At 53.5% G+C, this 15,010-nt stretch overlaps 1 protein-coding gene across 2 annotated transcripts in view; it reads right to left on the bottom strand.

Annotated features, from left to right (window-relative positions):
• Positions 1–129: 129 nt before the first annotated feature.
• CCM2 (CCM2 scaffold protein) overlaps positions 130–15,010 on the bottom strand; it is a 34,667-nt gene continuing 19,786 nt past the window's right edge. The window contains exons 1-10 of one of the 2 annotated variants that reach the window (XM_030493209.1): positions 12,664–12,852; positions 9,495–9,668; positions 9,166–9,249; positions 8,774–8,957; positions 7,130–7,266; positions 5,892–6,027; positions 5,332–5,389; positions 4,430–4,568; positions 3,793–3,931; positions 458–2,372 (exon numbers count right to left, since the gene is read on the bottom strand). In XM_030493209.1, coding sequence (XP_030349069.1) covers positions 2,092–2,372; positions 3,793–3,931; positions 4,430–4,568; positions 5,332–5,389; positions 5,892–6,027; positions 7,130–7,266; positions 8,774–8,957; positions 9,166–9,249; positions 9,495–9,668; positions 12,664–12,675 — 1,344 coding nt within the window. In that variant the 5' untranslated portion in view covers positions 12,676–12,852 and the 3' untranslated portion in view covers positions 458–2,091. Of the gene's footprint in view, positions 2,373–3,792; positions 3,932–4,429; positions 4,569–5,331; positions 5,390–5,891; positions 6,028–7,129; positions 7,267–8,773; positions 8,958–9,165; positions 9,250–9,494; positions 9,669–12,663; positions 12,853–15,010 lie in introns of those variants that run through there. The other variant, XM_030493201.1, reaches the window with a different exon arrangement.

Raw genomic sequence — 15,010 nt, 5'->3', positions numbered from 1 at the left:
TGACAAGAGTCCCAAGATGCTCCCAAAGCCATCAGGGCTTTACTCCCCTATTGCTAATTAGAGGTGCTTAATGAAGCTGGGCAACCCAGGAGGGCTGAGTGAGGGCTTTAGCAAGGAGACAAACCACTGTCGGGTGCAGAACTGTATTCACCTGTAACAACACTCCGTACAGAAAGCAGACACACGCGGCCTCCCGGTGCCACCAATGGGGAAATGGAGGCAGGAAAACCCCCTTGGCTCCCAGAACGCCACATCCCAGGTTATTCCCAGGTTTAAGTCCCATTGGAGTATTGAAATAACCCACTGCGAGTGGTTACAGCTTGTTTTCAACCTCTCCATACACAATCATGTCAAAAATAGGGTGTGTTTTGTCTTCCAAATCTCCTGAAGTTCTTTGTTGACTTGAACATCCACATGTGCAATTTGGTTTTTAATCTGTAAATCATAAAAAGGCACTAAAACAACTCCAGCCCCACGCTGCTGCCTCCTGGGCTTGAGGAGCAGGAGGAAGATCTCAGTCCCTGACACTAAGGGACCCTATGGATGGAGCTGGGACCTTCATCTCCCTTTCCCTTGGTGGATGGCAAAAACACAGGGCAGGAGGAAACCTTGAGGTTCTTCATCACAGCTTGTTTCCAGGGAAGATGCTCTCCGGGATGGGTATGTCCTGGCTAAATCCTGTCCTCCTGCTGCTGGAAGATGTGTGCTTAGGACCCTTTGCTCCTGCTCTTTTCAGCCTTTAAACTGGAAGAGAAAGGGCCAGCTGTATCCCAGCCTGGCACTGGGGAGATGTGGCTTTGTACCCCACGAGTTAAGGAGAAAGAAGGATTTGGGCTGTGAGGACTGCCCCTGGAGCAGAATTGGGGTCACCTTGACCCCAGCCTACTGTGGGGTGGGATGGTGACTCCGTGCCAGATCGTACCGAGGGCCGGCACCTGTGATCCTGGGAAGGGCAGGTAAGGAATGGCCAGAGCAAGGTGAGGAGGGAGAGGATGGAAGGATGAAGGCTGGTCTCTGCCTGGGATGGACAGGAAGGGGGCTGGAGGAGGGCCCTGGGGGGCTGTAAGGGCAGTGCAGGGGTTAAAGGCACTGGGGGGGAAGGCCTGATCCCTCAAACTGCGGAGCCAGCATCTGCCCTCGCCCAGGATGTCCCATCCCTCTTCCAGCCCTGTCCTTCCTCTAGGACGACTAGGGACCCCCCTGCACCCTTCTCTGGTGCCCCTGCAGACGGCTCCTCTCCCTCTGCATGGGCATTCCGATTAAAAAAATAAGTGTGTATTTATAACTGTATATAAAACATGTACAACATGTACACCCCCCACAGCCCTTCCTCCCCAGTCTTCCTGGGTTGGGTCTGGGGTCAGCTCCCCCATCCTGGTGGTGGCCCTCAGGGATGGCACGGTCCCCAGGGAGCCCCAGAAGCCAGCATGCACCCCAGGATGGGTGCCAGGGAAGACCATGGGGTTCCTCAGACTTGAGTCGGGCGGTTTCACGGGGCAAAGCTTTGTGCTTGGCAGGAAGGCAATGCTGTAGCAGACACGGGGGTCTATGGGCACACAGGAGCCTGCTGGTGGGGAAAACATCTGCTGTGTGCCCCCCTGTCCCTCCTGGGGCCTCCTGGTATTCCTGAGCAGAGCTGGGGGGACATGGTGGGGTTTTCAGGCCGGGCAACAGCAGCAGGGGCATCGACAGCTTCTCCTGTGGGGCTGGAGCCGAAATGTTTCGACAACATCAACACCAGGTTTAAATAATTCACATTGTGGTAAACTTCATTCAAAAACAGGGGGAGGAAGAAGAGGAGGAGGAGGAGAGCAGTTACAATAGGGATACCATGTGCAAAACTGTAAACCAGGCAGAGGGCTGTAGGCGACCTGTCTCCCCGCTGCACCAGTGAAACCAAACCGGAGATGGCCGCAGGCTGGGCTCCTGCCCCGGGGCCCTCCATGGTAAGAGGGCACCAGCTGCCCCTTGGAGCTGTGAACGAGGATGGGAGAGTAACTGCATCCTGATGGAGCTCCAAAACCTCTTCCAGAAGGAGGGTGAAGATCCCGGCGCCGCTGTGGGGTGTCTCCGTGCTCCCCCCGGTGGCCCTCAGGAGGAATCGCGGTCCATGCTGCACCCCAGGGCTTCGATGTCGTTGCTGATGTGCGAGATCATCCGGTCCCACTCGTCCTCCTCAGAAGGGACGGACTGGTCGTCCGAGCTGCCGGCAGCGCCGTTGCCGTTGGTGGTGGAGTTGGAGGTGGTGCTCAGAGTCCGCCTGTACCTCCCAAAACTGTCTGTGATGATGCCCCGGCCGTCCTTCACCCCAATGGTCTCCAGGAAGTTCTCAAAGTGTTGGCTGTCCTTCTCAGGGATGAAGGGGCGAAGACCTGGAGCCGGGAAGAAAACATAAGGAAGAAACTGTCAGCATCACTGCCACCTGGGATGGACTTCCACGTGGATTCGCTCAGCTGTCTGAAATACCCCAGAGTTTCCGAGTGTTCCAGCAGAGCCCTGCTGCACCGTTGTGGCCCAGCTCCCCCAAACAGCACAGGGCTCAGCAGAGGAGCCTGTTTGGGGGGGGATGAGGTCTTCCAAGGACTCCAGCTCCCACTGTACACCCCTGAGGACTGCAGCTTAAAAAATCCTGCTAAAGTGGGATTTTCTGAGCTCAAAAGGATCGTTTTCCAATTCCTCACCCAAACATACTGCTTGGCTTTACTGAGCTTATTGCTGTCACGGCAGCAGCCCACGCTGCAGGCTGCGCTCAGGGAACATCTGTGCTGTCTCCCTCATGCCTCCCACCGTGGGGCAGGGTCCCCCGGAGGGTGGCTGTCACCTGCTGTGAAACAGAGGGGCAGCAGGATGCAGGTTGGACACACCACTCATTACCCTTTGAGGATTCCAAGTAACTAACTTGGTCTTGTTTGTAATTAAAGGTAGGGTGTCCGTGCTGCTGACAAAGATGTTGAAGAGTGCCAGTCCCAACATGAACCCCTGAGGAACACCCCTCATCGCTGGTCTCCACTTGGACATTGAGCTGTTGACCACAACTCTTTGAGTGTGACTATCCAGCCAGCTCCTTATCCTCTGAGTGGTTCATCTGTCAAATCCATGTCCACCCAGTTTAGAGACAAGGAAGTCATGTGGGACAGTGTTGAATGACTTGCGTAAGTCCAGGTAGATGTTATCAATTGCTCTTCCCTTATCTTCCCAAAATCAAAGCAGGGAGTTTGAGGAAGGAGGGATTTGAAGAGTCCCTGTGGCTCTCAGCTTTCTTTTAATGACAGGGAACAGAAGGGTCCTGCTCCCCTGTCATGGTGCACACCCTCCCTCCAGGACCATGAAGTCCTCTCCAGGGAACACAGGTTCAATATGCCTGGATGTGCAGCATCACTCGGTGTCAGGCACTGCATGGCTGGCCAAGGACCAGAACATTCTCTCTCTCTCTACACCAGTGGGCACACAAAAGCCTAGTGCCTGGTCTGGAGGCTCCCTCTGCAGTCAGGAGGAGAGGTGAGCATCTTGAGGAGCAACTCAAGCTTCTGAGGCTGGGGCCTGAGCAAGATGGACCCAGTTGCCCTCAGGAAAGAGGTACCTCCAAAGGAGAGAGAAATTGAGATGTTGTCCCTTGCTTGGTGACATCCCAAGGAATCTCTGTGCCACTCACAATGACCCCTCTACCCCCTCAGGAGGCCCGTGCATCAGTGAGTGGTACCGAGCACATCACGAGGGCTTGGGAGCAGACTGATGCCGGCTCTCCCCCTCCGCCTGGTCACCCACAATTGATCCCTGGCAGCTGCCACTCACCCAGGAGCAGGAACTTCCTGCTGTCCCCATAGAGCTGCTTCAAGTTGATGCAGAATTCATGGATTGAAGCCCCGTTGCGATATTCGTGCAGGAGCATTGCAAACTGCTGGATCTCTTGGGACGAGAGTTTAGTTCGGAGCTGCAGAACAGAAGCAGAGCACAACCGTCACTGAGTTTTTTTAGGAGGAAGAGATAATGTGAAGCCTGGGAATGGTGTTTATCAGATTTATCGCTACTTGATAAGAGCTGCAGTGATGAACCAGCTCATCCCAATGGAAAAGCAGGACAGGCTGGTGCGACCCACTCCTGAGCTGGCAGCTTTCAAACAGGAACAAGCTGTGGGTGTACCCAGGGCCTGTGACTCATGAAGTGACGGACCTGGCACTCTGTGGCTGGTGTGGCATGCCTTTACGTGGTGAAAGGGGACTAAGGGATCGGGATGCTCCTGCAGGAGGATGTAAGCCTGCATTCAGGTCCCCTGAGGCCTCCAAGTACAACTTGTGTGAAAAGGAGGATGCGATGTTCCCACACCAGCATGAGCTCGTGATCTACACACCAAGGCAATGAAACCAAATCCCAAGAGCACTTGAAGAAACCCCATCCACCCCAAGGTCCTGCCACCCCAAGGACACCCTACCGTCATCATGTAGTCCTGGAGCAGCTCTGTCGCTGTGGTGCTCAGCTCGCTCTCACTGACTGTCTTAATGTGTGGAGACTGTTGCATGGAGAAGGAAGAGGGGGAGTTGTCGCCTGCATCCAAGGTTTCTGGAAAAGAACTGAAATGCAACAGAATGTGAGTCCTCCAAATCTCCTCGGCACCTTCTGTGTCACTGATGGTCATGGCATGGCAAAGCCTGGGAGAGTGGAGAGGCACATGGAGACACGCTCTCTGCAGGCAGGCTGGCAGCCTTCAGCTCCTGAGGGCATCTGAAGGCTCCCGCACAGCACAGGGGAGGACTTTAACTACACTGGTTTGGTGACCTGCTGAAAATGAAAGCTTATGAGGGGAAATCTCCCCTCCAACTGCTTTCTCTGTTTGGAATAGGGAAAAAACATCAAAACCCCTTATTTTGGTGTTAAATGTTCAAACAGCACCAGTCAATTTTAAACAACTGGTTTGTGTGTCAGATTTTCAGTCCACAAATGCCATCAACGTTTTCAACTGATTCAGGAGGAAAAAGGTTTCCAAAATACAGAGGTTTTGGGAAAACCTTTCTCCCCACTCCAGCTTGGACTTCACCAAGGCAAAGCAGCCAGGCAAGCATTGTATCCATCCCCAGTTTGCTGATGCAGGGGACTGGGCATACATTGTGTACGTGACCTTCTCTGGAACCCCGTGGTGGTGGAACAATCCAGGCAGGGACCAGGGCAGTGCACACAGACAGTAAAAACACGGCCCAGTGTTTCAGCCAGACTGAGCAGAAGCTTTTCAATGTGCAGACAGCAGCAGTTCCTGCTCTAGGGGCTTTAAACCCAGCAGTGAGGCTGCACTAATAAGCCCGAGTGCCGAGCGAGCTCAGCACGCCATGTTTAACTTACAAAGTGCTTGCTTCTGTTTCGTAAGATTCCTTAACATCCACTTTTGTAGAAGAGTCATCTGCAAGGAAAGTATTCGAGACACAGGAGTTTGAGAGGCAGAAACTCGGTGCTTTTCCCCAACCCGTGACCTACACAAACTGATTTCTGACTTGGTTTTCCCAGCTGGAAGGTGAGAGGTGCAGGGCTGGGGCCAGGATGGTGCCAGTGGTGCTGTGGCAGGACTGGACACAGACTGAGCAGAGATGCAGAACCACAAAGGGATTGTTTAATGAAGTGTTTCCATCAACATGAATAGAAAAGCAAAGGGTTTGGGGGGAAAGGATGATGGCTGATGTTCCACAGTCCATCTGCAGGTGCCAGAGAGCCTTCATGCCTATCCAACTCACACTTGATTAAAGCAGAGGAGAGGGTTGTTTTCAGTACCCTGCAGGAGAGAAGCCACCAGGTCAGCTCTGACCTCAGAAGGTGGCAGGAGAGAGGTGGTGGACATTGGTGAAGAGGAGGAGAGACTCTCAGATGGGCCTGGTAAGAAAGAAGCAAGGGGGAGAGCCCAGACTTACCACTGTGTAAGGACATGTGCCGTGTCGGTGTGGAGGCCCCATCAAATATTGCTCTGTCTAAGAAGTCTATCGTGGACTCAGTGTAAACAATCTGGAAGACTTGGCTGAGAAGTGAGCACAGCTCCTCGGCAGTCACCTGGGGAGGGAGCAAAGAAGTGCTGTGAAAGCAGAAGATACTGTGGTGGCCTTTCTCTTTGGCTTCCTAGGGTGGGTATGCCATGTGGGACAGTGGTGTGTTCTATTGTAAAGGTGTCCCAGCGAGGACATGGAACCCACTCGTTCAAGACCCTGGGTGCTGCTTGACCCACAGGGTCTCCAGGGCTGGAGGTACCAAACTCCAATCTTGTTAGCTACCTCCTGCTGTCCCACAGGGTTTTCCTCAGTGCTGGAGGAGACAAACCCTGGACATCTACCACTCCTCCAGAGAAGCACCCCAGCCCTCTTCAACCACCCAGACCCAAGTGATAGGACATGGGATGCTCCGTCATCAACCCACTGCTATTAATTAACACCCACGTTTCCTGCTGATGTTCTGTCCTACTCCTCAGTACAGCTCCTTGGGATTTTGGCTACATAACCTACATCCCAAATAGGTGCAGGCACCCCAGAGAGCGTTAGAGCTGAAAACAAGGCGAGCAAAACTCTACTCTGAAGGCAAAGGGTTCTTGCTATAGAAGCAGGAATACACAGACCAAGATCAGAATCTCTGGATCCAGACACTGGATGAAACAAATTGCCAGGTCAGCCCCAGGAAAACGCCCTGGTTAGCAAAATCCCATTGCGAGAGGATTCAGTCGTCTTCACAGATTTGCTGCTGCTGGTGAAAGCTCTGGGCAGCAGGCACCACCACCAAGGGAAAATCATCTTCCAATCCCCTCTTGTGCCCAAATCAGGTTTGGGGCAGGGACCAGGTTTTCTCCTTCAGGTGTGCCAGCACCTTCTCTTTTGCTGTGTGTCAGCAAAGTCCAACCCGCAGTCTTGCAACTGGGCCTATGTGTATCACACAATATATGGCCAGATAAGCGCCTGGTCACGTAACAGAGGGGACACTTGGTAAGAGCAGGACGAGGCCGCCCTGGGGCTGGTGGCTCTCCACTGTCCACCTGAGAGGTTGTGGCCACCCCAGTCTAAAAGCCAGAAAACCTCCCCCAATCCCAGTCCCAATGTGGTCGCAATCCAAAAGTGACTGGAAGCAACCCCAACGTGGGACAGTTTTAATGGAGTGTTTTGAGTCTTACTTTGTTCTCTGTAGCCAGGACCACCAAGCAACAAGCTTCGACAGGAACCACCCCACTCTCAGACAGCGAGCCCGAAGTAAGCGCTTTGGAGCTCTCAGCACAGAGACTCTGGCTTGGGGAGATCCCAGGGTCCTGAGCTGAGAAAGAGAGAAGTCGTGATGGAAACCTTGAGGCAGGGAGAGAACAAGGAGGAGTCCTCATATGGCAAGCTGGCCTCCGAACAGGATGCCCAAGGGGAGAGCAAAGCCCCCAGACCAGCAGCACAGAGGATCCCATGGCCGGGAGAACATACCATGGAGGAGAGAGCTCCCAGAAGCCCAGGATCTGCACCTGAACACTGCACAGCGCCAAAGCCTTTAATGAAAAGTCTATAATTTAAAGCCAGTTCTTGACAACTCTGTAAACCACCAGCTTCAATTCCATGGCTTAGCCAGCCTTGGAAATCCAGCAGCAGAATTACAGCCTTCTAAGTCATTTATTGTATAGACTGTCCTTTGCTGTCACAGGGTTTATAATCCGCTAAGTCACTGTCATTACATCTTTTAAGTAGCTCAGTGTTCCCCAAATGCTCCAGCCCAAAACCACACAGGTTTGACACGCACAGAGCTGCCAGGAACAGACTGGAGACACTCTCCAGGTATTACAAGAAGTGAAGTGTGTCAGGAGTGATACCACCCCAGCTATTCACCACAGGCACTTAGACATCCAACATGGTGATGAAATCCTCCCACCAACTGCACAAGGGTTGTGAAGAGCAGGGCAAGTTCCAGGCACAAATCCAGGCTGGGGGAGACTGGACTGAGAGCAGCCCTGGGGAGGTTAGTTTATGAGAAGCTCCCCATGACCCGGCTGCAGTGTGCGCTTGCAGCCCAGAAACCAACTGTGTCCTGGGCTGCATCACCAGCAGCGTGACCAGGAGGTCGAGGGAGGGGATTCTCCCCTTCTGCTCCGCTCTGGTGAGACACCCCCCCCCCCACAGTCCTGCAGCCAGCTCTGGGGCAACAACACATGAGGGGCACGGAGCTGTTGCAGCGAGTCCAGGAGGCCACAAAGATGATCCGAGGGCTGGAGCACCTCTGCTATGGAGACAGGCTGAGAGAGCTGGGCTTGTTCAGCCTGGAGAAGAGAAGGCTCCAGAGACACCTTAGAGCAGCTTCCGGTGCTTAAAGGGGCTGACAAGAAAGCTGGAGAGGGGCTTTTGACAAAGGCAGGTAGGGACAGGACAAGGGGAATGGCTTTAAACTGACAGAGGGGAGATTTAGATGTGATCTGAGGAAGAGGGTGAGGGTGGTGAGGCCCTGGCACAGGTTGCCCAGAGAAGCTGTGGCTGCCCCATCCCTGGCAGTGTTGAAGGCCAGGCTGGATGGGGCTTGGAGCAACCTGGTCTAATGGAAGGTGTCCCCTTTGGCAGGGGGTTGGAACTGGATGAACTTTAAGGCCCCTTCCAACCCAAACCACTCCATGATTCTGTGAAGGACACGTTGGTCTGTTCTCACCCAACAGCCTTTGTCCTGTTTCTTGTCAGGCTGGTTGCTGACCTCCATGAGCACAACTCTGGCTGCTGTGAGGCTCTGGCTCACAACCCCAAAACACGGCAACCCCAAAACATGAGGCCGCAGCCTGCCTGTTCTGGCCACAACCTACCTGTTTTCAGCACGACCAAGTGAGAGGAGTCATCTCGGATGTAGGAAACGGATGCGATGTCATGGATGGGGACCCTGAGGATGAGATCTTCTCCATCCCTCCACACCAGCTTGATGTTGTAGGCAGAGAGGCTGATGACAGCATCGTGTTCTTGGGTCAGCTGCCCTGGGAGCTGGTGTGCTCTCTACAATAAACATTTATATTGATTTGCTTAACTGTTTCCTCTTTGGTGATGGGCTGGTAATGAGCTTCCCTCCCCCATTTGTAATGCCAGGATGCAGGACACCAATTAGACCAGGACCCAGCCTGAAGGCAGCTACAAAGTCTATTCTTATTCTGTGCTGCATGGAGAGGTGACACAGAGTAGGTCACTCAACATGCTGAGCGCTCACCTTTGCATTATCGATCAGATGCAGGATCTCCGTGCGGCTGGAGGGATTCAGGTACCCTGGGATGGATGTGAGTTGACCTAAATACTGGGAAAGAAGAACCAAACCGTTACCACAGCACGCACACACAGAGACACCCCTGAACACACCAGATACTGCAAGAAAGACACCATCAACACAGAGCAAAGGGTGGTGGCCAAAGGCCATGTTTAGAACCTGCTATATATGGAGGATCTCTCACGCCTTGAAGCCACTGTAATGCTCTATATAGTTATATATATAGTCTATATATACCTATCTATCTATACAAGCCCCGGCCAGGCAGACATTACCTTCACTTCTTTCTCGATATAGTCATTCAGCAGCACATCTGGTTCGACGCGGTCAGGCAGGGACACCACCACCGTGTGCAGAGGCCGCCTCTCTGTAACCTTCTCCTGGGCTTTTTTATCTCGCCCTTTTTCACCCTTCAGGAAGACTCGTTTGAAAGGAGACACTATTCCAGGCTGTGGAGAGAAAAAGAAACACCAGGGCCTTGGGGATAAGGGCAAAAGAGGGAGTTTCTGCAGTGAAATGGAAGGAAACTACAAGGACAGGTAGGGACAGGACAAGGGGGAATGGCTTTAAACTGACAGAGGGGAGATTTAGCTGAGATCTGAGGCAGAAGTTCTTCCCTGTGAGGGTGGTGAGGCCCTGGCACAGGTTGCCCAGAGGAGCTGTGGCTGCCCCATCCCTGGCAGTGTTCAAGGCCAGGTTGGACGGGGCTTGGAGCAACCTGCCCTAGTGGAAGGTGTCCCTGCCCATGGCAGGGGTTGGAACTGGATGAGCTTTAAGGTCCCTTCCAACCCAAACCATTCTGTGATTCTGTGATTCTATGAAACCAGCAGCACCCATTGCCCGGTGCTCCTCCAGCCTGTAAATCTGTACTCACAGCCTGGTTTGACCAGCCCAAACCACCCCACAGACAGGCTGAGTTTAGAGTTGTGGCTCCACAAGCGCATGATCTTCCACTGAAAACCTTTCTCCTGGGACATATCACGAGAACACAAGTGCCCGCTACCAAAACGGGATGTTTTTCCCCCAAAAGTCAGGATGCCCAACCTTTCAGTGAAAACCAAATACAAGTAGCTATTCAGACAAGGAGTGGTAAGAGTCAGCAAGCCATGGCCACATGCTTTCTCCTCGCCTCACAGCTTTGTTATATTTCACCCAAGCATTTGCAGCGAGCAAATTGATGAAGGATTGTGAAAGGAAAAGGCAGAGATGCTGAAAACTTGTCTGAAGTTGTCGAGGAGACCCACAAACATGAGTACATGACCCAGGAGATGGCCTTCCCTGGGAAAACCAGCTCTTGGCTGTTCCCGAGGCACTGAGTGCTGGGTTTGGAAAAACATGGGAGCCAACCCAAGCCCAGCTGGCGGCAGCATGCACACACGGGCTCCCAGCTATAGAGGGAGCATTGCCACCGTCCTTCCAACCTGGCATGGGGCAGACAGCCCAGGAATGCTGCACATCCAAGGCCTGTCACCAATTTGTGTTAGATCCCCACCAAGCTCCTCACCAGCCCGCTCCATAGCTAAATAACTGGGAGTGTGCACAGATGTCTCCAATTCAGTTTACCAGCTCCAACGGATGTTTTGAAGTGCGCAGATCCAAGGCTTGGGATTCCCAGCAGCATGAAATGGCCGCTGCATGGGGGGAAAGGCAGAGCTCCTCAGTGGATGCCCCATGCATGCTCAGCTCTGGCTGCCCCATCCCACGGCAGTGATGCTTTCTGCATCCCACCCCTCAGGGCAACCACACCTTGACTTTCGTGATTCTCACAGGCAAGAAGAAGGACAATCTGCACAGGCAGAAAGGATGCTTCAAAGGCAAATTAATTAAATATAAACCAAGTGCTTCTGCTCAGGCAAACAGGGAGTACTTTGCAACCTCAAAGAACAGCACCCTCCAGCAAATTCAACTCATCTCCTGCCACTGTCCACTGCAGGACTTTGCCTTAGAAACCACCGTCACGAAGAACTGCTGCAGACCTTTCACCTAAACTGCTCGAGCCTTACCACAGGACGTTATAATTGGCAGGGGAACACCATCACCACGCCACCTACTCCCTGCACAGCAGCTGAGGACCATGCTCAGATGCAGGCGTGGGACCTGCTCCCATCAGGCAGCTTCAGCCTCTCCCGTTGCTTTTCTCAGTGTAGACAAGCATGGGTCAGTGTCAGGACTGGCGTTGTTCAACACCTTTGTCAGTGACATGGACAGTGGGACCGAGCACCCTCAGCAAGTTTGCTGGCGACACTGAGCTGTGTGCTGCAGTCAACATGTTGGAGGGAAGGGATCCATCCAGAGGGACCTGGACAGGCTGCAGAGGTGGGACAGTGCAAACCTCATGGAGTTCAACAAGGCCAAGTGCAAGGTCCTGCACCCAGCTTGGGGCAATCCCAAGCACAAACACAGGCTGGGGGAGACTGGTTTGAGAGCAGCCCTGAGGAGAAGAACTTGGGGTGTTGGTCACTGAGAAGCTCCCCATGACCCAGCTGCAGTGTGCGCTTGAGCCCAGAAAGCCAGCCTGGAACTGGATGATGTTTAAGGTCCCTTCCAACCCAAACCACTCTGTGATTCTCTGATTCTGTCTACAGGAACAAGAGAGATTAAAGCCAGACCAAAAGAATATGAAACCGTTGTATTAGGATGGGAAAATAGGATGGAAGAGCTCTTGGTTGAATAGCATTTACCAGCTCCCAGAGCGAGCCAGGTACCACAAGGACATCGGGGACAGCCTGGCCCTGAAAAATGTCCCTTGGACCAGGGAGATAAAAATAGAGTTTGTAGGACAAAAGGGACAGAAAACAAAGCTACACGATGTTGGCCTCGTGAAACAGCTCTGCCTTTACAGCAGCAGGACCAGCACCACCAAGCACTGCAGATTTTAGGGAAGGCATCCTGCCGAGGGGCTGGGACCATTCCTGGCTCCAGAAAGAAGAAAATCCTGAACACAAGAGGTCTGTTTGCCAAGACCGGCACATGGGGGGCTCTGCCACCCCGCCTACAAGAGTGTCCGACCCCAAACCTCAGCTGCTGGTGCATAAAGGTCTCGTTCCACCAGCATATTGTAGGAATCAACAGCAGAGAGATGCAGAAATCTGCTGCCAAGGTCAGGGTTGTGCCACAATGGTCGCCCAAATGCTCCTCCCTCCACCAGCCGCGGTCTGGCAGCTCCAGCTCAGTTCACCTCTCCACACCAAGGCTGCCAGATCTGGCCCAATCCATACGGAGCAAACCAGAAGAAACTCTCGTTTTTCCCTCAAGGACACAGGCAGCCCCTGCAGGGCTGGGAGGATGCTGTGACAGGACCATCCCGCGCCCCCCTGAGCCCCAGGCTCTCCTTGAAGGAGGATTTGGGGAGCCCAAACCCAAGACAAAGGCGTCACCCCGCATGACGCAACGTGGAACAGCAGCTTCTGCATTTCTGGGAGCCGACATAAAACCAGCACCTACCTCGTTCTCCATTGAAGTACCCACCTAACGGGGAACAGAACCAAACCGTGCTGGAGCAGAGCCTTTGGTGGCCTCAGTGAAAGCACCTCCCCGGGGGGAGAGAAGCTGCTCTCCTCGTCGTGGGGGCTTCCCAAGCTCGCAGCCCGTGCTGAAGGGCAGGCAAACCCGGCTCGCGGCCAGGAAGTGCAATAACCACAGCTTCCTTCTGTCACACGCAGCGACAGTGACAAAATCAAGTTGTTGGTTGAGTACTTGCAAGGTCTGGCAGCAACAGGGCTGGGTGCAAGGCAAAGTGAGGCGCTTAAGCCCATTTCACAAAACTCGATCATATTCCTGGCTCCCAGACACATTGTCCTACCTCCTGCACCCCTAAGCCCCCTGGAACTCCCCAGTGTCCTTTGGCCTCTGTCACTACAGCCTGGACTTGCACCCAGGATGGAAATATCCCCAGCCCACAGGAGTTTTTAACCCTGGTTCTTCCCCTGAGTTTTGGAGCTGTTTTGTTCTCCAAGAGAAGCTGTGGCTGCCCCATCCCTGGCAGTGCTCAAGGCCAGCCTGGACGGGGCTTGGAGCAACCTGCTCTAGTGGAAGGTGTCCCTGCCCATGGCAGGAGACTGGAACTGGATGAGCTTTAAGGTCCCTTCCAACCCAACCAATTCTGTGATTCTATGATCTATTGAGACCGAGGGCTGTCAAGCTTTTTCAGGTTCTGTATTTCTAGTCCTTAAGATTCACATTTGAAAAGTAAAGCTTGGAAATGAGGTTAAGACCCTCCTGCCTGAGCCCAGGCCTCCCAGGAGGCCCTTCAGGAGAGCGCAAAGTGTTCAAGAGAGCCTTGCAGGGCTCAAACATGAGCTCAAGACTCAGACCCAGAGGATTAATGACAACAAGTTGCTCATTTCACAGGCAGAGAATCAAATTAAACAGGCGAAGGCAGTGATTTCCCTGATGAAATCCACCCGTTTGAGCCTGCAGCAAGAAGAAGGTCGGTTGGAGAGCAGCACCCAAAGACCTGCCAGGCTGCAGCCCCTTGGTGCTTGCAACAAGCAGATTCCTTGCCATCCTGGGTGCAAGTGAACCTCTCAGCACCGCTGCCTAGTTAGTAGGTCTGAGGAAAGAAGGATCCCATTTCTCCTTAAAACCCATGAAATAAGTTTGTTTTCTCCCCCCCCACCCCTCCTTGCCCGCAATATCAACCCCTGAATGCAACTTCCCAGCCCAACTTCCTGCGCTTCTCTCTGGCCCAGAGGCATCTGCAGCAGAACAGTTTGGGCAAGCCCTGCAAAAGCCACTAGGATGGGGAGCAGAGCGTGTTTTTGGAAGGGATGGGATCATCTCTGTGCCTGGGAACCGGCTGGGCACTGGCAGCACAGGGCACCGCAGGCAAGAGATGCCAGGAACTCATTCCCACACGGTTTGCTTCTCAAATGCATTTATATCTTGCAATCAGAAGCAGCAGCAGGGAAGGGGTTACATGAACACCTTGTGCCAGCCAGGACTCAGCATTTCATGCTCCCAGCAGAGGATGGGAAACATGGTCACTCCTTAGAGAAATGTGGTCAATTCTCAGAACCTCCTGCTGCCAATGGCTCTGAAATTCAGGATGAAAAAGGTCATTCCATCCACTTATGGAAGCATTTAAGACTTGACTAATTCATAGAATCCTAGAATGATCAGGGTTGGAAGGGACTTTAAAGTTCATCCAGTTCCAACCCCCTGCCATGGGCAGGGACACCTTCTGCTAGAGCAGGTTGCTCCAAGCCCCGTCCAACCTGGCCTTGAACACTGCCAGGGATGGGGCAGCCACAGCTTCTCTGGGCAACCTGTGCCAGGGCCTCACCACCCTCACAGGGAAGAACTTCTGCCTCAGATCCCATCTAAATCTCCCCTCTGTCAGTTTAAAGCCATTCCCTCTTGTCCTGTCCCTACCTGCCTTTGTCAAAAGCTCCTCTCCAGCTTTCTTGTCAGCCCCTTTAGGCACTGGAAGCTGCTCTAAGGTGTCCTTGGAGCCTTCTCTTCTCCAGGCTGAACAAGCCCAGCTCTCTCAGCCTGTCTCCATAGCAGAGGTGCTCCAGCCCTCGGAGCATCTTCATGGCCTCCTCTGGACTGACTCCCAACAGCTCCACATCCCTCTTATGTTGGAGGCCCCAGAGCTGGACGCAGGACTGCAGGGAGGATTTTTGGGAGACTCAGCTCATGCAATGTATGGTCACATAGGTTTGGAGAGGAACCAGAGTGGAACATGCCCCACTAGTGTCCCCCCAAAACCGACCCAGGCCCAGGGCACGTGGTGCCAGTGAGTGCCAGGGACCAACTGCCACCTTGCCGGGGGCTCGGTGGCCCTGCG

This window comes from Strigops habroptila, chromosome 1, assembly GCF_004027225.2.
Source record: "Strigops habroptila isolate Jane chromosome 1, bStrHab1.2.pri, whole genome shotgun sequence".
NCBI classification, from domain to species: domain Eukaryota; kingdom Metazoa; phylum Chordata; class Aves; order Psittaciformes; family Psittacidae; genus Strigops; species Strigops habroptila.
The sequence above is the reverse complement of the archived record's forward strand: the minus strand, read 5'-3'. Positions and strand labels throughout refer to the sequence as shown.